General features: G+C 42.5%; 1 protein-coding gene across 2 annotated transcripts in view; it reads right to left on the minus strand.

Annotated features, from left to right (window-relative positions):
• Positions 1-16884, minus strand: part of SYT9 (synaptotagmin 9) — a 181125-nt gene extending 164241 nt beyond the window's left edge. The window contains exon 1 of one of the 2 annotated variants that reach the window (XM_014782611.2): positions 16532-16880. In XM_014782611.2, coding sequence (XP_014638097.1) covers positions 16532-16676 — 145 coding nt within the window. In that variant the 5' untranslated portion in view covers positions 16677-16880. Of the gene's footprint in view, positions 1-16531 lie in introns of both variants that reach the window. The other variant, XM_014782617.2, reaches the window with a different exon arrangement.
• Between the last annotated feature and the right edge of the window lie 4459 nt (positions 16885-21343).

A 21343-nucleotide genomic window follows, 5' to 3' on the forward strand; every position in this document is an offset into this window, starting at 1 on the left:
TGCTCATTTAAAATGTTTTTTTGCAGTGAGAATTTACAACAAATTTGCAATGACTATCATGGTTCCAGCAAATGAGAGGATGATGCATTACTTGATATTTTGACAGACTTGACCTATACAAATATCTGGGCCTACAGCTTTTTATGAGGAATAGTTCTTAGACTACTTTTCAGCTTCTCCTAATTTTTTTTTTTTTTGCTGAGGAAGATTTGCCCTGAGCTAACATCTGCTGCCAATCTTCCTCTACTTTGTATGTGAGCCACCATCACAGCACGGCCACAGATAGACAAGTGGTATAGGTTCATGCCTGGGAACCTAGCCCAAGCCACTGAAGCAGAGTGCATCAAACTGAACCACTAGGCCACCAGGGCTGGCCCTAAATATTTTTATACCTGCTCTGAGATGTTTATACCTTCCACTCAATTTGTATTTCCACATCACTGGCATATATAGCATTTTCTTATGTTTTTTAATCTCTTCTCTATCTGTTGTTAAATCCCTTTTCTCATTCCTTTTGCTTTATATTTATGTTTTCGCATAATTTTTTCTTGGTCAGAATAGCAAAATATTTACTTATTTATAATTCAAAGAAACACATCTTGGTTTTGTTTATTAATACCACTTTTTCTTTTTTTTATTTTTCACTTTCTAATTCATTAATCTCTTCTTTTGGTTTTACTAATGCTTTGTTTCCAAATATTTCGGTTTGCTTTATTTTTCCATTTCTAGGTTCTTAATTTAATGCTTAGTTTATGTATTTTCTATCACTCTATTTATTTACTATAACAAGTTAAAGTTATAAATTTTCATATAAATATAGCTTTCGCTGGACTCTCTAGTTTTGATATATGTGCTTTCAATTCCATATGTTTTCAAAGTCTATAATTTAGTTTCCCTTTCTGATTTTTTTTTTCGCTCAAGAGATCTCTAAGAGAGTTCAATTTTCAGGTGTTTTGACATTGTTGTTGTTACTTGTTATTCATTTCTTGATACTTTTATCGCATTATGGTCAGTAAATGAAGCCCATAAACTTGATCTTTTGGAATTAATGTTCCTTTTTTATGGTCTGATCATGTACTGATCAATTTTTTGAAATGTTCCATGAACATTATCTTTCTCTTGGTGAGCAGAAATTTCCATAAGTATTTCATATTTATCAAACTTTTAACTACATTATTTCTATCTTCTACTCATTTGTCTATTTGATATGTCATATTATTAGTGAAGTATGGCAGTCTCCCACTATAATTCTGATGTTTCTAACTTCCAAAGTTTTAACAAACTTGGTTCTATATATTTAAATACCACTTCATTCATTAAAAGTAAAAGTTTATGACTGCTAAGTCTTCATTGTTTATTATACTATTTATCAACCTAAAATAAGTCTTATTTAATAACTTTTATGTTGCATTCAGTATGTCTATTATAGGAATGTTAGTTTAATTAACATGAGGCTTTGGGAAAAGAGCAGGTAAAGACAATAAAATATCCACAGATATTTTGTATTTGTTATTTTAATATATTTAATGGAACTATTTCCTAAACATTTAAAGAATCAGGTAGTACAGAGCCAACTCTGATCCTTCTCTGACATTTCCTCAAGTCCTAAGCTACATTATTTTTTTATTTTATTTTATTTTATTTTATTTTATTTTATTTATTTTCTTTTCCCCTAAAGCCCCAGTAGATAGTTGTATGTCATAGCTACACATCCTTCTAGTTGCTGTATGTGGGACACGGCCTCAGCATGGCCAGAGAAGCAGTGCATCGGTGCATGCCCGGGATCCGAACCCCGGCTGCCAGCAGCGGAGCACACGGACTTAACAGCTAAGCCACGAGGCCGGCCCCTAAGCTGCATTATTGAGGCCACTGTTTAACACCCATTCTTCTCTCCATGAGCCTCCCTGGATCAAATCTGATGACTGTCTGTAGCACTATGACCACAGGCCCTAAGACATCACCTTTTACTATAATGGCATATGCTCTAGACCTCTTGTTTTGTGAGTCTGTCCAATTTAACTCCCTAAATTCCGACGTACTGAGGCACTGGGAAGACAAGTGTGATTGAGTCACTGAAGCATAAGACAATATAAAAATTAAAAGATCAAAAAACCAATGTCATGGAAAAGAGCTGCGATTTTAATCTTTATCAGCCTGCAGAGTGTATTTTCTCAAACAACCTCTGGGGATTAGACTCCCCCCAAGAAGCCTACAGTAATCCACTCATAAATGGCCTCTAAAGCAGTGTGGAGTTAGAATCAATGGATGCTGCTACCAACAGCATGTGGAAGGAAAAAAGAAACACTTCAGGGGATTTTCTGGTTCTCTTTGTAGACTCTCTCTGAAATAGAGTCCATAACATGATGAATTTTAGCTCCCTCAAAATTAAAGTAATGCACACAAAGCACTTTAAAAGCCCCAGAAGAAGGATGACCTATAAATTCTGGATATTACAGTGAGTTTAAATCTAAAGTAGCAGGCCAGTGGAGCAGATTAAAGAAAAGCGAACAACACTGTTCTCTCATTCCCTCCAAAATAATTTGGGAAGCGTTCAGAGCTAGCTCAGCTATAACATCAACTGACATTCATATTATTTGAAAAATTCAGAATTGAAACCACATTTTACCCGAGATTTTCTGAGTGAAGTGTTAAAAGCGGTTCTAATGTGGCCCCTCATTCATGCCTTTCTTTGTTTCCAGGTCTTCCTGACAAGTGAACTTACTGGCAAGAACAATTGATTGCCTTACAGGAATCAAGCAACCATGTTCTTCTGCAATCTCACAGCATAGTTAGAGTTTTTATAGAGTTTATTTACAGTACAGTTATCCTAAATTAAAACTAAATGATAATCATATTACATGTCCAGCAATAAAGAAGACCATGATATTAGTTAGCACCAGCATGCTGCAGTTACATCCTACAGCTAAATTTTCTATAGAATTTATTATTAGTTGTACCTAGAGCAGCTTTACTTACTAATAATTTGAGATAACTCCCACCGTGGTAAAAAAAAAAAAAAATAGGATCAATGATAGATAGTAAATGCATTTCAGTGCTTGGATTTCCTTGCATAATATTTTATAACAGTTTCATACAGATGACTGGAGCATTTATTTTGACAATAGGGCTGTAAAAAGCAATTTCAATCCATAAAGGCCATAAATACATGTCATTTGCAACCCTGGCTGCACACCAGACTCAGGTGTAGAGCTATTTTAGGTGTCACCCCAGAAGATTCTGATTCAGCCTATCTGAAGACAGGGCAGTAGTATCTTCAAAAGTTCCCCAGTTGATTCTGATGCATAGCAGAACTGAGAATCACTTTCCAAAACCCTTCAAGTTGGAAGGGGCCTTAGAATTCAACTGTTTCTCACCTTCCTTGATTTCCAGTAACTTCTTCCCAATGATCCACCAGTCAACGGCCCTGGACATCCGCCTCAGATCTCATATACATCCTCAAACTTAATGCATTTAAAATTAATCTTATTATTTTCCCACAAAACATGCTCGACTTCCTGTGGTAAACCTAACAATCACACGACTATCCTCGCAGGCACTTATGCCAGAAATCTGGGAATTAGGATTCCTCTTCTTTATATCAGTGCACTGACTATTTTACCTCAATCTTTTTTGTATCTATCCTCTCTTCTCCAACTCCATTGCCTTAAAGCATTCCTTCAACATTTCTGCCTAGATAAACACTAACAGTCTACCACTTTTGGTGTTTTCTCTAAACCCGCCAGCTTTGAATCTCATATGGCCTGACTGCACCAGTACACCACAGCCGCCATCCTCGTTGCAGACTTCTACTATTCCTCAGGTCACTTCCCCCACTCCTGAATTGTTTTCATTCGCTCCAACACTACTTTTGTCTTAATTTTTGGTTAATTCAGTACTTCCAAAACTCTGGTCTTTCCATTCTTTTCTCTGTCTCCTTCAATAACTTGTCCTCCCCCCACCTTAGGGCCTTACTCCCATGATCATACCCTAGACCCAGTCATCCAACAACTGCAGCCCCTCCATAATGTCTGGCCCCTCCTCTTAGACACCGCATTCCCAATGATCATCTCAGCCCAGAGGACCTACAATCCACTAATCCTACCACATCTTCGCTATCCTTAACCCCTCACATGTCTACTTGACTCTCCTTACTCAGATGAAATTCAGAACAAATCATTCTAATTACTCCATTCTATTCACCATCAACTCTTTTGCCACTATTTCACTGTCATATATTAGAAAACACTGGTTAAACACAGATTCCTGTCTCTTCCAGTCTGCACAAACACAGCTGCATGTGGTGGGAGAAAAACTGACACCTACGCCCATGGATGTCACTTTAAATTCATGATCATCAACTTCAAGTAGGCCTTTAACATTGCCTGGCAATGGTACTCCACTTCCCTAACCCATTCACCCCCACTCTCCTGGACAATCACTTACAGCTCTGCTCTTTCAAACCTGCATCACCTCCTACCCCATCCTCACTCTCAGCTGAGAACCTTGCTGCTCCCTTTTCACTGGAAATGGAAAAGCAATCAGAAGATAAACTCTATAAGATCCCCAAACCATATGTACCCACCTGGTACCATAAATACTGCCTTGACTCCTTGACAATGAATGAACTGTTGAAAACCCACTCGCTCAAGCACATCACTCCAGGGGTTCAATCCTCTGCATCACTTTTTCCTTCTCTCCAGCATACAGACATGCAGTTATCTTCTCCTTTCTTTAAAAACCGTCTTTTGACTCATTCTCTCCTCCCTTATCCTTCACAACAAAACTCAAAAAAGTAGCGTCTATTGTCTTTCTTCAACTTGTCTCCTCTCGTTCTGTCTTGAAGAGACTCTAATCAGATTTTCGCCAACTCCACTCACCCACCACTCCTCCAAAATCCCTCAGTCCTGGGTCACCAATGAACCTGCACATTGCTAAATGCCATCAGTGGTCAGTTCTCAGTCCTCACCTTACCTGACAACAGCTGCCTTTCACACAAGGGATCACTCCTTCCTCCCAGGAAGACTTTCTTCACTTCCAACCCACCACACTCCTAATTCTCCTCCCACTGTACTTGCTGCTCCTTGTCAGTTTCCTGCATTGGTTCCTTCTCATCTCCCTAACGTCTAACTAGTTGTTTGATTTGTTTTCTTTTTTATTTTGCCCCTTGGTGAGCTAACCTAGTTTCTTGGCTTTAAATATCATCCTTATGCTGATGGGTCTCAAATGTATACATGCAGGCCAGACTTCTTCCTTGAAGTCCTAGGAAGTATATCCAAATGGATATACTCAAGGATATGGCTCCAGTACTCCTCCCCTCATTATCCTATTTCATGGAGTTTTCTTCTCTATCAGATCATTCCCATCACCTTAGTGCTGCTATCTCTTACAACTGAAAACAAAAACCCTTGATCTTGCTTCCCTCACCAGTGACTACTAGCCCATTTCTCTCTGCTCTTGACTGCAGAAAAACTTGAAATAGTCTACACTCACTGCCCTCAATTCCTCTCCCACCAGTTTCTCTTAAAGCCACTCCAATCAGGCTCTTGTTCCCACCTTTCTACCAAAACTGCTTGTCAACATCACTTCCTAGGTCCCTACGTGACCTAACTGCACTGGTCAGTAGGCAGTGCTCATTTACTTGACTGAATGGTAGCATTTGACGTGGCTGTTCAGTCCCTCCTCTTGGATGCACCTTCTTCATCATCTTGGCTTTCAGGTCATCACTCTTGCTTGGATTTTCTGGTCCCTCTTTATTAGTCTTCCTTTGCTGGTTCTGTACTTCTCTCCATCCTTCTAGTGTTGGAGAGTTCCAGAACTCAGTCCTGGTCCTTTTCCCTCCTCTAGCCACACTGCTTTCCTAGATGATTTCAGCCAGACTCATTTCAAATATCATCTCTAAGTCTACAACTCTCACATTTCTATCTCCAGTCCAGCCATCTTTCCTAAACTCCAGGTCATATATCCAACTTCCTAATCTGTAGCCCCACTTGGCTCACTAACAAGCATTTCCAACTTAACACATCCAAAACTGATCTCCTAATCATTCCCTCAAACTTACTTCTTCTACAACTCTCTTCTCTTGCTCAGGCCAAAATCTGGGAGTCATCCTTGATTCCACTCTGTCTTTCACATCCTACATCCATCCATCAGTGAATCCTGTCAGCTCTACCTTCAAGCTACCCAGAATCTGACCACTTCTCAATACCTCCACTGCCAGCACTCTGGCCCAAGCCACCACCATCTCTCACATAGATTATTACCACAGCCACATAACTGCTCTCTCTGATTCCACCCTAACCCTTCGACAGTCTGTTTTCTATATGCCGGTCAGAGTGATCCTTTCTATGCCTAAGTCAGATTATCACTTGTCTGCTTAAAACTTTCTAACGGTGTCCCATCTTACTCTAAGTAAAAGTTACAATGGCTTATAACGGCCCTACAATCAGCCTGCCATCACCTCTCTGACCCCATCTACCACTCTCTCTTCCTTGCCAACTCCACAACAGCCCCACTGCCCCTGGCTAATACCTGAACATGCCAGGCATGTGGCTGCCTCAGGACCTTTATACCTGCTGTTCCCCTGCCTGGGATGCTCTTCCCCCTGCTGTGTGCACATCTTGCTCACATCTCCCTCATACCTTTACTCATACATCAACTTCTCAGTGATGCCATTTCAGTTCCCACACTTTATTCTCTTTCCGTGCTTTATTTTTCTCCTTAGCACTTACTACCATCTAACATACTATGTAATTAGTTAATTTATTTATGTGTTATCATTTTTCTCTCACTAATATGTAAGTTCCATAAGAGCAAGCTTTGTATTTCCTGTTTTGTTCCCTACTGTATGTACAATACTGTATCTAGGTACCTAGGTATGTACAAGACCTAGAACAGCACCTTGCACATAGGAGATGCTCAATAAACATTGGATGAGTAAATGAACGGCACCTTCAATCACAATCTCTCCAATAAACCTACATCCTGTCTCCAGAGTTGTCTAATTAAGAGATAAATCTGCTTACCTCAATTTTCAGCTTAAAACCCTTCAGTGGGCCTCCAGTTCTATAGCTGATGCAAACTGAAATGTCTTCAGTAGCCAGGCATATCCCATAAATGTGGTAAGTAAAGTTTATGTGTGTGGGGCAGGAGTGGGTGGTAAATATGAAAAGTGGAGTGTGTAAGACTTACCTAAGGGCATTCAATTCAATTATTTCAAAGAATTGTGGTGGCTACGTGGCAGCCCCTGTAAATAGAACAACCAACCATCTCCAGAGCATGGCTTGGTAGGCACTAGACAGGCTTGCCATGCTGACTCCCTCCTGGGCCCTATAACATCAGAGAAAACAGACTGTGCAAATCCACAAACTGAGTGGTTGCAATGCAACTGAGCACGTTGCTTTTTCATTATTAAATAAACAGGCAAGGAAGCAAGATGTCACTGTTGGCATAGTCTGAAATTCTATCTGGAACCCAGATGTTTGAACCAGATGACGAAACTTGCTCAAGGCAGTTTTTACAACTATATGAGATAATTATACTTGAGTTGCAGGGTGACATGATTGGGGATCTAAAATTGGTAATCTCCCATGCAGTGATTCCAATCTGTCAGCACCTTACCTTGGTCAGGAAGACTATCATCACCAACTTGAGCTTTTTATCCCACGAGGAACCAGGAAGACTTGAGAAATGCACTCCCAGAACTTCCCGCATCCTGAAATCTCCTGGACGACTTTGCTGAGAATGGATCCTTTGGGCTCATCACAGTCAACTGTACTTCTTTCAAGATTTCTGCATCAAAGTGCTATAGCCCAAGTCCTCTGTGGGACTTGGACAATGGCACACAAGGACTTTCACCATCTGACCAGTGTTTACTAGAGCAGACTCATCTCTCAGCATTCCCAACACACTCCACTTACTATTACCAAAGATCCATTTTTTCCTGGCTTAGGTCCTTTGTAAATTCCTAGAACATCCTTCCCACACACACATTCCAGGCAAGGTGCTCCACCCAAGAATCAACTTCTCTAGGAATCCTTTGCAGATCCACTCAAGTCAGCTAATTACTTCTCTTCTCTTTTCTTACACTGTATCCAGTACATATCTTCTTTCTTGCCTTTATTTTATTAACACAATTATTGTTTTATCTCAATTCCATAGGGGAAGGCACCATGTCTAATGTATCTTTGAATTAGTGATGCCTAACCTAGTACCTGGCATTTAGAGGCACTCAATGAATGTTTTTTGAATTTAACTTAATTATAATTAGAAAAGAGTGATCAGATCAGTGTGGTTAGAGTAAAGGCTACATAAGTGCTGGAAAGGGAGGGGACTTGGAAAAAAGGAAAGAAAACATAAAGAAAAGAGATCCAAGTTATATAACAACAATTTTCTTTTCGTATTTCATATAATTAAGGCACCACTTTGCATTAGAAAGAATGTTACAATGAACCCCTAGTTGTTGATGCACTCCTAAAATTTTAAAAGGCAGTCCAGTATAATGGATTGATTATAGTCAGACAACTTGAGCTCATTGACTATACAGTGCCCCTTCTATGAGCTAATTTGACAGAATATTTATACTCTAACTAGTACAATTTGGTAAGATAAACATTAAGATTCTCAAAAAATAAACTGATACATGGTCCAGAATAAACAGAAAATTCACATAAGAGGAAATATAAGTAGGTTTAAAATATTAAAAATCTTCAATCCTACCAACCAAAAAATATAAATTGAAACAACAACCAGGTAGCCATTTAAAACCTGTTAAATTAGCAACCTTTTGTTCACATTATACCACCTAAAGCTAGTGGATCTACCATTGACACGCAGGAGGGCTAAGTGGCATGGATCTACTGGAAAGCAATTTGAACCCACTGTTGCTAATTCATTACTAAGAAATTTTCCCAAAAGTGAGTGGGATACTATAAATATAAAATTTTATAATAATGAAAAATTAGAAGCTAGAAATGTCCAAAAAGAATGGTTAAGTAAAAAAGATTTATCTATTCTTTGGAATATATATAGTCATCACAATAATTGCACAATAATGATTGTTCATCATGGAAAAATCATCATAATAATAGTAATCACGGCTAATATTTATTGAGCATTTACCATGTGCCAGGTCCTAAGGTAAGTATTTCACAAGCATTATGAGATAGGTACTAATATAGAGTTGCCAGATTTAGCAAATAAAAACATAAGATGCCCAGTTCAATTTGAATTTCAGATAAACAACAGATAATTATTTAGTATAAGTTTATGTCCCAATATTATCTGTAATATTATCTGCTGTTTATCTGAAATTCAAATTGAACTGGGCATCCTGTATTTTACCCAGATACTAGTAATCTGTTTTACTGATGAGAAAACTAAGACAAAGAGATTAAATAATTTGCGCAGGGACATAAAGATAATAAGTCATTATAAACACTAAGTTTACAAAAAAGTAGAATACAAAATTTTGTCTACGAACAATTACAAATAGGTGAAACATATTCATGCCCATGGACCATGGCTGAGAGGAGGCATGGACAGCTGACACTCCTACACCAAAATCCATTTATTGAGCACTTGAGCACTTAATCTGGGCACTGCATTGCAACAGCCTTCCATTCCCATTTTACAGATGAATGAAGTGAAGAGTTAAATATTTTTCTCAAGGTCATAAAACTAGTAAGTGCAGGATCAGATTCTGACTCCAAAGCTCTTGCTGATTCCACTTTGTCCTCCCGATTTCCTGGATGAGTTTTTTTTTTTTAGTTTCAGGTGCAGTTCTATCAATGTTGATATAAAAGTTTTTGTGTGATAAAATAAATGCACAAGGACACATAAATATTTCAAGGAGATCTGCAAAACCTAGTCATTGAGGTTTGCTTTGGTTTAAAGCCCTTCCTAGAGCCAGCCCAATGAAACACTTGAAAAAAAGCCGTGATGTACATTTACGGCTTCAATTGTGTTTTCATTTAGAAAGTAGAAATACATACTCCATACTTCTTTTAAAAGTGAGACTGCTCTCCCACTTATGACCTCACTAAGCTCCTCCCCTTTCTCTATACACTTCGGCATGTGAATTGTTAGTTCCTTCAAGTCGGTCAGTTAAGAAAGGATTATGAATTTTTTTAAGCCAATCATATGGGAAAGCACACGTGCTCACACAAACACAAACACGCCAATACGCTTTTACAGTGAAAGCAATGCCTGTGCTCTTTACATAATGGGAAATTTCAGGGTGATATCCCCTGGGTGTCAGCTTAATTTTTCCTTGAGGGTTTAGTCCACGTCAAAAAGTTTGTGCTTTTGATTGTTTATTCTGAAAGAGGCAGCTGGCCACAGGGCCACCTGTGATGTCTTTACCACAATTTGCTTTTGTTTTTCCCTCTTGATAATTACCTCTTGACTAAATCACTCACTGGTTCACGTAGAGGAATCCCACAGAGATGAAAACACACTTGTTTAAATAAAATATTTATGAAGAAGCCCTAAAATGTCACTGAAGTAAATGCAAATTAGATCTTCACATATTGCGCATCCAATATGTCACTCATTCCTTAGAAGACTCTCTATTTCCTGATTGCAATTAACATTAATTTTTAAAAATTAACCCCACTGTGCATATCTCACCAACGTCTATTCATAAAAATCCAGTGTTTTAAGGTTGATTCTCTTTTGATTAACTTTGAAAATCTGAATTAAGGCGAATATTTAATCTCAATGATTATTTTGGAAATTTTTCCTTAGAAACTATATCTAATTATTATTTTACATGTACATCTTCTAATAAGTGATTTCACCCTAATTCAATATAAGGTGACATTAGTGAAGGTTCCACATTCTGGCCTTTTAACAAAATACTATTTGGACACAATTTTCTCAATTTGTTTTTCTTTTTTTCCCCCCAAATTGAGTGGAATTAGAGTCTCATCATATTTTTAAAGAGCCCTCAAAATAAAAATTTGAGATAATATTGTCAAAAAAAGTTAAGAATCAGTTCCATTTGGATAGTAAGTGCACAAAGGTAACAGTCAAGGCCCCCAACTTTTGATACCATCTTTCCTAATTTTTAGGAAAGATATATGAGCTGATCGGAGTAGAGTTAGGTGGGTTCATCCTTCCCTTGATAGTGTCGACAGTGGTCCTGCATCTGGCTGCACTTTAGAATCAACTGAGGAACTTAAAAAATATACTGATGGGGCCAGCCCTGTGGCCTAGTGGTTAAGTTCAGCGTGCTCCGCTTCGGTGGCCGAGTTCACGGGTTTGGATCCGGGTCGTGGACCTATACCACTCATTAGCGCTGCTGTGGCGGTGACTCACATACAAAATAGAGGAAGATTGGCACAGATGTTAGCTCAGGGTCAATCTTCCTCAAGCAAAAAGAGGAAGATTGGTAACAGATGTTAGCTCAGGGCCAACCTTCCTCACCAAAAAAAAAAAAAATTATATATATATACACACACTGATACCAGGCCCCCACCCCCAGAGATTCAGATTTAATTGGTCTAGGGTAAATCTCAGTCATTGGTAGTTTTTTTGTTTTATTTTTGTTTGTTTGTTTACTAGAGCTCCCTAAATATTTCTAATGTGCAGCCAATGCTGAAAACCATTGGTCTAGAAAAAGCTTTCCCTGAATAGGGTTAACATCCACTTGAAAAGAGGAGTCATTAATGACGTGTCATCAAGCTCTGCTTCACTCTGATCAAGTGAACATTTTCTAGTTCACCAGAAAATGAAGAAAAATCTCTAGAAATACAAAGCTGAAAGGTCAATGGAAAATCAGTATCCTGGATAAAAGAATTCATAACCAAAATACTGAGCTGAATCTTTATAACTGCATAGAATTTAACCTACACTAAGAGATTAAATCCATTATAGAAGTACAGAACAGAGACAGTAGGTCTAAAGGTAGCTCTTATGAAAAATACCTAGGAAATTTTCATTGACAATAACCCCAAGATTCCTAGTATATTTGCTGTGCTTACCTCATAAGCTACTTTGACTTACATTCAACTCTTTTTTAACATGGAACCCATGGCTTTGGGCTAATTTAGCTCTCTGCGCTTCAGTCTGTTCATACATACCAATCTCTTTCAGCAGTGCTTCTCAAACTTGAATGTGCCTACGAATCACCCAAGAATCCTGTTAATACACAGATTCATATGCAGTAGGTCTGGGGTGGGGCCTGAGAGTCTGCATTTCTAATAAGCTCCCAGTGCTGCAATGCTGCCAGTCCACAGACGAAAACTTTGAGCAGCAAGGTCTTAGAAGACGTTACGAGGATTACATGAAATGACCTATATAAAGTGCTTGGCACAGATGTGCTTGGCACTCTACAGAAGAAAAGACTCATGACGAAAATAATAAAACATGATTAAAACTTAGAAATCCCACGATCCAATCCTCTTTTCTTTTCCAGATACGGAAACAACAGGTTGAGAAAAGTTAAAATCGCTACCTCCTAACGGCCAAAGTGTGTAATGGAGAAGAGACTAATTCTTTTTGACTGCAAAAAGTACAATCAAGATCAATGAGTGGGGCCAGCTCCGTGGCTTAGCGGTTAAGTGCGCGCGCTCTGATGCTGGCGGCCCGGGTTCGGATCCCGGGAGCGCCCCGAGGCACCACTTCTCCGTCCAATGCGAGGCCGAGTCCCATGCAAGGCCGAGTCCCACGTACAGCCACTAGAAGGATGTGAACCTATGACATACAACTATCTACTGGGGCTTTGGGGGGAAAAAACTGAATAAATAAAATCTTTAAAAAAAAAAAAAAAAAAAAGATCAATGAGTGGAAGTTAAAGACAGCTTTTAATTCTATACAAGGAAAAACCTTTTGACATCTTACATCAGTTGGCCCTCTTGAGGAGAGAGAGTGAAGTCTGCAGTCAAAAAATATGAGCGTAGACCGGTTGATGATGTTAAGGAAGACATTCACGCTTCGGGTCACTGTGTAACTACCTAAGAGGCATCACACACTTAATATGTACAAAAGTTTTTTAACAATAAAACAGAAACATCTTTACTGAACCTCCACTCCACTCCGCTCCTCCTGAGGTGTTTCCCTACGCAGTAAATGGAGTTGCTTAGGTCAACAAGCCTTGGACTCATCCTTAACTCCTCTGCTCTCACTTCTCACATCCATCCCATCAATAAATCCTAGCGCTGTACCTTCAAACTGTGCCCATAATCCGATTACTTCTCACCACCTCCATTACAATTCTCCTGGTCCAAGCCACTGTCCCCTCTGTCTGGATTATTACAATAGCCTCCTAACAAGTTTCCCTTTCTTCACCTTTGATCTTCTACAGTATTTTCTCAACACGGCAGCCAGAGCATGGGCACTTCTCTGCTCAGTTCCTTCTAATGGCTTCATATCACATTCAGAGTAAAAACCAAAGTCCTTATAAGGGTTTACAAAGCCCTACATGATCTTCCCGCCCACCCCCCCCCACCCCCCACATCCCTGACCATATTTCTTGTCATTCTCTATCTTTTTTACTCTGCTCCAGCCACCCTTGAATTCACTCCTTCCTGAATCACGTCAAGGACACTTCTACCTCAGGACCTTTGCACTTGCTTTTCCCTCTGCCATGAAAGCTATTCTCTAAGATTCCTAAGTTTATGTCCCACATGGCCAATATATGACAACATAAAGACACCTACCAGAAGCATTCTAATCACTCTCTATGGAAAAAAAGTGATCATACTCAGCTTAAAGATCAACACTTTACTTTCCATAGCTGGTACAGATGAAGGACTAGGTAGGGCATTCTAGTTCCAATAGTGACTTAGCTTCATTTTTTAAAATCACACTTTCATCAAATCTTCTCTTAACACCAAGTTAGGGGAGACTAGATGCCGTACTCCCACATCGGGGCTGCAATTGCCTGGACAAAGAATAACCCTTCTGATGGCCCACTGGTCTGTGACCCAGGCTTATCCCACCTCTGAAAAAATGAACATCCTAGATGCAGTGTCACTTTGCTTCCCACAGGGAATTACGTCTGTTTTCTCCTTTTAAAACCAAAGTTTCTCCACCGAGCTTGAGCAAAACTAGCTACCAGTGGGTAGCCACGGATGGACAATAGACAGAGAAAGCTGGAGCCTGGCATTCAGGTGGGATCCTTTACAGAAAAGAAAGTCACCCATTCGCAGAGACAACTCTCCCTGGGGACGCACATCCCAGGGCTGCCGTGCATGGTCATTCTGGTCTGCACTCCACAGTAGCAGGGGCACCATTCGCAGTGCTGTGCAGGGCAGCTGCTCCAGCCACTCAGCTCTTAGGGCTCAGAAATTAAAGCCACTCTTGGCTTGGACAATCAGCTTCAGAGGGATGGAGACAAATGCATCTGATGTAAGAATTAATGTGGGCAAGGAGAGGGAGGAGGGAAGTGAAGAGAGATTCTGGCCTAAGCTGAAGTACCCTGGAAGAGAGGGTGCACTTTGGATGTTGTCATCAGCCTCGGTTCCTCTCATCTTGCATTCACAGTCCCCAACTCCTGCCTCATGTGCAGGCTACTTCCTGACACAAACCAAAGATCCAGGGAGGCACGGGGCTACCTCAAAACCCCTGTGCCCTAGTTTAAGAAAGCAGAGCAGTGCTTTCAGGAACTCAGAGAGTAGCAAGGCATGCTCTTGTCTATGGCTATTTCTCAGCCAAGGAAACAGATTTGTCTCTTGCAAGGAGTCTTCTCTGTGATTCTTCCTCGAGGGCTGCCTAGTGCAAGGGTTGAGCAAAACCTTAGAACACGGAATCCAGCTCGTGGATTAAAAGGAGCAGACGCATAAAATCAACCAAAAAGATGTGGAGTGTTAAACATGCGACTCAGCCAGAGGCCTCATCCGTGTTCTCTTGTAAAGCCAAAGATGCTGCTCACGTGGGATAACAATGGAAGCTCAAGGCGGAGTCACAGGCAAGCAGGTGGGACGGTTTCAACACTAACACTTGCTTTGGGTGACCCATGCTTGACAATTTTCTTGTTCCTGCTGCTTAAGGACAGAGCTTTCCCCACTTAGGACATCATCAGGGCCCCCAGTTCATGAAATGAGGCTCTCTCATCCATGTCTGCAGTCTGTGCCGCCTATCACATCCAGCAATGAGCCACACAGAGGCTGGATACGAAACCTCCAGGGAAATCATTTGGGAATCAACAGTATTTCTCTACTTAATTCTCCACTTTTGAAGTAACACACTAGTGATCACCTGATAAACTTAATTAAGGCAACCCCAGCCAACGGGGAACAATCATCTTTCTTTTTCAATAGAAAATAAGCCTTTGAGTAGGGAAAATCTGACATAAACTTTTACCAGACGACTTCTCTTCACCCCATAGACCTATTTTGAATATACTATCTATGAAATGCTATTTAAGTCAGGCTCAGTGTATATCTCTTCATGATTCAAATAATTCTCTAATATATCCTTTGGGTAAATGGATTTTTGTGTAATGGATTGGCTTAAAATGAGGTAAATTAGTGTTGGATAATTTGCACAGCAATTGCTCATTTCCAACATTTATACACAGGACTATCAGGGGAAAGGCCATTTTCTCACCCCATCTTTAATAATCCAACCACATATCTTGCTCTATTTATTTATTTACTTAGGTTGAGAGAATATTCGAGAAAATTATTTCTCCAGGTGAGAAGAATCTCAAGAAAACATTTGGAAGGAATGTGTCTTCCAGTAACCAGCAGTGAATGAGAAGACGTGGGAGACCCAGGGCCCTTGGGGAAAGCAAATGGCTCCACTAAAACTCCCTTCTCCAACCTTAATTGGTCAAATGCCAAAATAAATGAACTTTCCTAAGTTAGGAGCATTGCAACTTTCACTAGGGATAACTGCAGGTGCACAAGCCGTGACCAGCGAGTCCACCGACCCTGGTGTGCCCAGCGGTGGCAGCTGGTAGAGCCGGGCGCCCAGGCCCAGGCCGCCTCCACGTCAAGCGACCCGCAGGCAACCGGTTCAGGCCCGGCTGCCCAGGACCCGGAGCTCCCTGTCCCCGGCCCGACGCCGGATCCCGCCCCGCCTTTCTCACTCCAGACCAAGGAAGGGAAATAGGCGCTCCGGAGCGAGGACGAGGAGCGCCCAGTGGGATTCAGCCGCAGCCCGGGGCCGTCCCCAACTCCCAACTTCCTAGAGTTTCCTCCAGCCTCGTCCCCCTTCCCACTGCTCGTGAGGCCGCCGCGGCCTCCCCTTGCCCAGTGCGCAGAGCCGGGAAAGTGGAGCACGGAGCTGGGAGCTCGGGAGCCGCCCCCAGGAGCCCCGGCGGTGGGAGCGCAGGTGGCGGGCGTGGTCCCTCCAGCCCTGCCCCAGCCCACCCGGACTCGGCCTCCGCGCGGCAGCCTCCTCCGGGGTCCCCGCCCAGTTCCAGCATCAGGCCACTGCGCGCTGGTTCCTGATCCCCTCCTCTAGGTCGGTGGCCATCCCCCTCCTCCCTCCAGTTCGCGTCGCTCTTCTGCCTCAGGCCCGGGTGCGGCCCCAACTCCCAGCCCAGGGCCCTCCGGTCGCGCCCGGCAGCGGCGGCGGCACTCACCTGGGTCGCGGAGCCGGGGTCTGGTGCGGTCCCGCAGGTGGTAGATGAAATCCTGGCAGCTGTCGTGTTCCAGGGCCCCACGGGCACAGAGCTCGGCCAGCAGCTGCAGCGCCTGGTGACAGAGCGCGTCCCTGGCCCCGGGCATCGCCCCCCCGCATCCTCGGACCGCGCCGGGCAGGCGGGCGCGGGAGACAACCCTCCGCCTGCCAGCTCAGAGCCGCCGCCTCTGGCCCGTAAGCGCTCGCCGCCAGGGACCCGCCGGGAAACGGCCCGAGCCCCAGCCCCAGCCGGCCCGGCCTCCCACCGGTTGCATGCAGCTCTTTGCCAGCCGGTCGGTCGGGCTTTCTCTCTCTCCCGCCCGGCCCCTCCGTCCCTCCCCCGGCACGGAGAAGAGGCGGCGCCGCACAGCCCAGCGCGCCTCTCTCCTCGCGCTCCGCCCGCCACTCGCTGCCGCCGGGGGCGGGGCCGGGTCAGGGGTGCGCGCCCCGGGGCAGGATCCCGGCGGGCCCTGCTGGGGCACCAGCAGGGGACCGGGGGCGCTCGCCGGCTCCTGGAGGAGCGCGGAACTCGGCTCCGGTCCTCGCGCGCAGAGCGGCCGCGCCCAGGCTTGGAGAAGGTGAGCGGGTGCGCGCTCCGGGCGCTCTCGCCACCCCACCCCTCTGTCCTGATGCAAACCAAGCACCCCCTCCCACCACCCCTCGCCGCGGGCGCCCATAGCACGTTCTTGGGTGCGTTGCGCGAAGGGTGCAATCTGGACCACACCCGCTGGAGCTGGAGAACCGAGTTCAGGCTTGGAACTTGAAAAGCGCCACCTGGGCATAAACCATGGGCCTAAGGGTGCTAGACGCCCAAATGCGGGGTTTGGGTCCAAGATTCGCCAACAAAGGAAAGATTTCCCAAGCGCAGGACCTTTTCGACCGTCGTGGTGATTTGGCGACGGTGGAGGCTCTCAGATCAGAACTAAGGTCAAATAAATGGCTTCTGAGAAAGACGCTGGATTTACCCGGAGCTTCGCAGATCCTGGCTGGTTTTCTAAGCAACCGATTGGAGAATTGCCAGCGTGTCTCCAGCACCCACCAACGAAGGGTATCACAGAATCTGGGATGTTTGGAAGGGAACACAGGACACCTCTCACCCACCCACCTCTTCAGTCTTTCAGGCAGTAAGCCCAGAAATAACCACGGAGTATTGAGCTCTTTTGTGTGTGTGTGCTGGGCACTGTGCCACAAGCCCTTTAGATATATAATCTCATTTAATCCCTTCGATAACCCAACAGGGTCTGTATAACTGTTATCCTCATTTTATCAGTGAAAAACCTGAGACTCCGAAAAGTGTCACCTGCCCAAGTTCGTACATGGGAAGGCAGAGTAATCTTGATTTTTTTTTTTTTTTTTTGCTTTTACATGATACTAGTGTCCAGGCTGCCACTCTAAAACAAGTAGGACAGAATCCCTACAACTGGCACCCTTAGCCATAAGATTGTGCTCTTGCTAGGGACATCTCGTAAGTACATCATATTGTGCAGAAAGGTCATTCTGGATGCCATGGAGTGTTCACCCAACAGACAGGCTTTGAGATCCTGCTGTAAATGGTGCTAGAGCTTCAAGGACCTTATATTAGAACAGCAGAGAAAATGCAGAGTTGTAAAGGTAAAGATAACTCCAGAGAGTTGTGAAAAGATGAGTCGACTCTGCTCTAGGGAAATTAGGATAAGAAGTAACCAGCTGAGAGGGAGCCTATGGGGGAGGTAGAGCAGAAGCTGGTCCTTGAAAGGAGGGAAAAGAACACGTGAAGGTGGAGGGGGAACAGGAGAGATTGCGATGCCAGGGCTGTTACAGTAACGGTGAGGAGGAGAGTGTGTTAAAGCATGTAGAAATATAACACTGATGCAACTGTGTCAGAGAGGCACTGAAAGTGATAAGTTCTGTTAAGAAACTACTTTGATAAGCCAGGCAAAATATAAAAAGGGCCTAGATCAGGCCAAAGGCATTGGCTGATTGCCAAGAACATCCAAATTTGAAAAACATTTCAAGTATTAATTGACAAGACTGCAATCAATGGAATGAGGAAGAATGAAAGACGTAGAAGTTTCTGGGTCATATGTGGTGAGTCGCTGATGACACTTAGAATTGCAAGCCTAGTGTTTAGAAGAGAGGGGAGACTGGGAATCGTCCATAGAAAGGTAGAAATTGTCACATTGGATAGGTTCCTCCAGAAAAGAAGAGCTGGAAAAATGGGAGAGAGCTTTGCCATTTAAAAAGTGGCTTAACAAGGAGGAGACTGAAAAGTAGCAATCAGAGAGGGAGGAAAATCAGACGGAGGGGAGTCATGGAGGCAAAGGAGGGGGAGCATTTGATGGAGGAGTGATCAACAGCATCAACTGTTGACAGTACTTAAGAGAAAAAAACTAAGAATTATCCTGTGGATGTAGCAGGCAGTAAGACATTCATGATTTAGAGAGAATAGTTACTGTGCAACCAACCTTGTAGAATTTACTTAAGGTTTCTGTGCCTAAGGATTCTCATCAGAAAATACTAGTATGTGCATCATCATGTTGCTATAAAGATTACAGAAAGTACTTGGAATAGTGCTGTCATGTAGTACAGGCTCAATCAATACATGTTCTTGTTGTTGCTGTTGTGTGGCTACTACAATGTGCTAGGTGATAAACACACTTTCTTAACTTAATACTCACTACATCCCTAAATGGTAGATGTTATTATTTTTTATTTTACAGATGAAGAAAGTGAAATTAGGTGGTTAAATAATTTTCCCAAAGACGAATTGGTAGATTGTTTCCGGAGACAGCCTCAACCATCCCTTCCATTCCACACATCCTTTTGCAATGTGACTTGACCACTGCTTCCCACAAGAAGTCAAGTCTGTTTCCCTTCCCCTTGAATCTAGGCTGGCCCTGTGACTTACTTTAACCAACAAAATGTGTGGAAGTGATATTCTGGTGTCAGAACGTTTGATGGCAAGGATGTGGAGAAAAGGGAACCCTGGTGCACTGTTAGTGGGAATGTAAATTGGTGCAGCTACTGTGGAAAACAGTATGGGAGTTCCTCAAAAATTAAAAATAGAACAACCATATGATACAGCCATCCCACTTCTGGGTATATATCTGAATGGATATATCAATGGATGAATGGATACAGAAAATGTGATATATATAATGGAATATTATTCAGCCTTAAAAAGAAGGAAATCCTGCCATTTGCAACAACATGAATAAACCTGGAGGGCATTATACTAAGTGAAATAAGCCAGACAGAGAAAGACAAAATACTGCATGGTATCACTTATAGGTAGAATCAAAAAAAAAAAAAAAAAGCTGATCTCCTAGAAACAGAGTAAACGATGGTTGCCAGGGGTTGGGGGTGGGTGAAATGGGTAGATGTAGGTCAAAGGGCACAAACTCTCACTTATAAGGATCTAATGTACAGCATGGTGACTATGGTTAATAATACGGTATTGTGCGCTTGAGAGATGCTGAAAGTAGATAAGCTTTCTCACCACAAAAAAAAAGTTTTAAGAAAAGTTAAAATTTTAAAAGGTGATGGTTGTGTTCATTAATTTGCTCTTAGTAATTGTTTCACAATGTATATGTATATCAAATCATCATGCTGTACACTTTAAATATATACAATTTTATTTGTCAATTATATCTCAAAAAAGCCAAGGGAAAAAATAATAAAGAAATCCCGTAAGTCTTTCATGCTGCTCTTACACCATATCCTCACTCCTTCTCCCAAGACCCAGATTCTGTTCTTGGGAAATGGTTTGGGATTCCTAATGGCAGAACTTCCTATTAATTGGCATTTTGTTCAATTCATTTCCTTGCCAGATAGTGGCCTTTAACAAAAGAAAATAAGATCTCACTGTCATGACTTGTTCTTAGTGAGCCCATGCTATCTCCTAGTGATTAGCACCCGCCGTGAACTACTCACAGACCTCCTGCTTAATTATCCCAAACAGGAACTCATGCTCACACTTGCTTTAGAGTCTGAAGTACAATTCACTTGGATCAAGAGACTAGAACTGAGCTCATGTTCTGTGACAACCACTCTCTCATCTTGGACATCAATTGCCTTTTGAATCTGTGAGCTTGGTCCTTCCTTGTTCGGAGTGAATTGTTCTTGAGATGAAATCACAGCAGATTTGGATTGGGGAAGTCCACTTTGCCCATGTATCTCTTATCATTGCACCAAGAAGCAGGTTGTTCTGGGATATTCAGAATCTTATTCTTCCTTCCTGGGCTGTGTGGGTTCCTTCCTGGTTTTATCATTGCCAATTATAATTACAAAGTTATAACTCAAATTTCTTTGACTTTAAAGAAAGTAGAGATTTATTAGCTTTAGTATTTAAAAGCTACACCATAATAGCAATCTACTGAAAGGAACAGAAGGCGACGTTCCGGGTCAGAGGGCCTGGCACTCCTCCACTGTCTTGTCTTAGTAGACACTCGTGGTTTTACTCGTGGTTCGTCTTTTCAGAACAAGGCCAGAGGAGAGAGCAGAGGTCAGATTTCTGCTGAGTGAAAAAAAACCAGATCTCAGTACTCTCTGCCACCAAGTAATTCTTTTTTTTCAAATACTTTTTGCATCCCCGGAGCTGCCTTTCAAAGTGGCTAACATCCCTCACCCTGCATAGGTCTGGGAAATGGCTGAAGTCACTCTGGATGATGGAAAGACAGAAGAGGATGATGAAGTCCAGAACTGGCTAGACTGTGTTACAGTGGTCGTAAAATATCCAACTAGCTGAAGAGGTGCTGGAAGAAAAGATTCCAAATAATCAGTAGCTTTCCTTGTC

The sequence above is a fragment of the Ceratotherium simum genome, chromosome 7, assembly GCF_057802395.1.
Source record: "Ceratotherium simum simum isolate JZ-2026a chromosome 7, ASM5780239v1, whole genome shotgun sequence".
NCBI classification, from domain to species: Eukaryota; Metazoa; Chordata; class Mammalia; order Perissodactyla; family Rhinocerotidae; genus Ceratotherium; species Ceratotherium simum.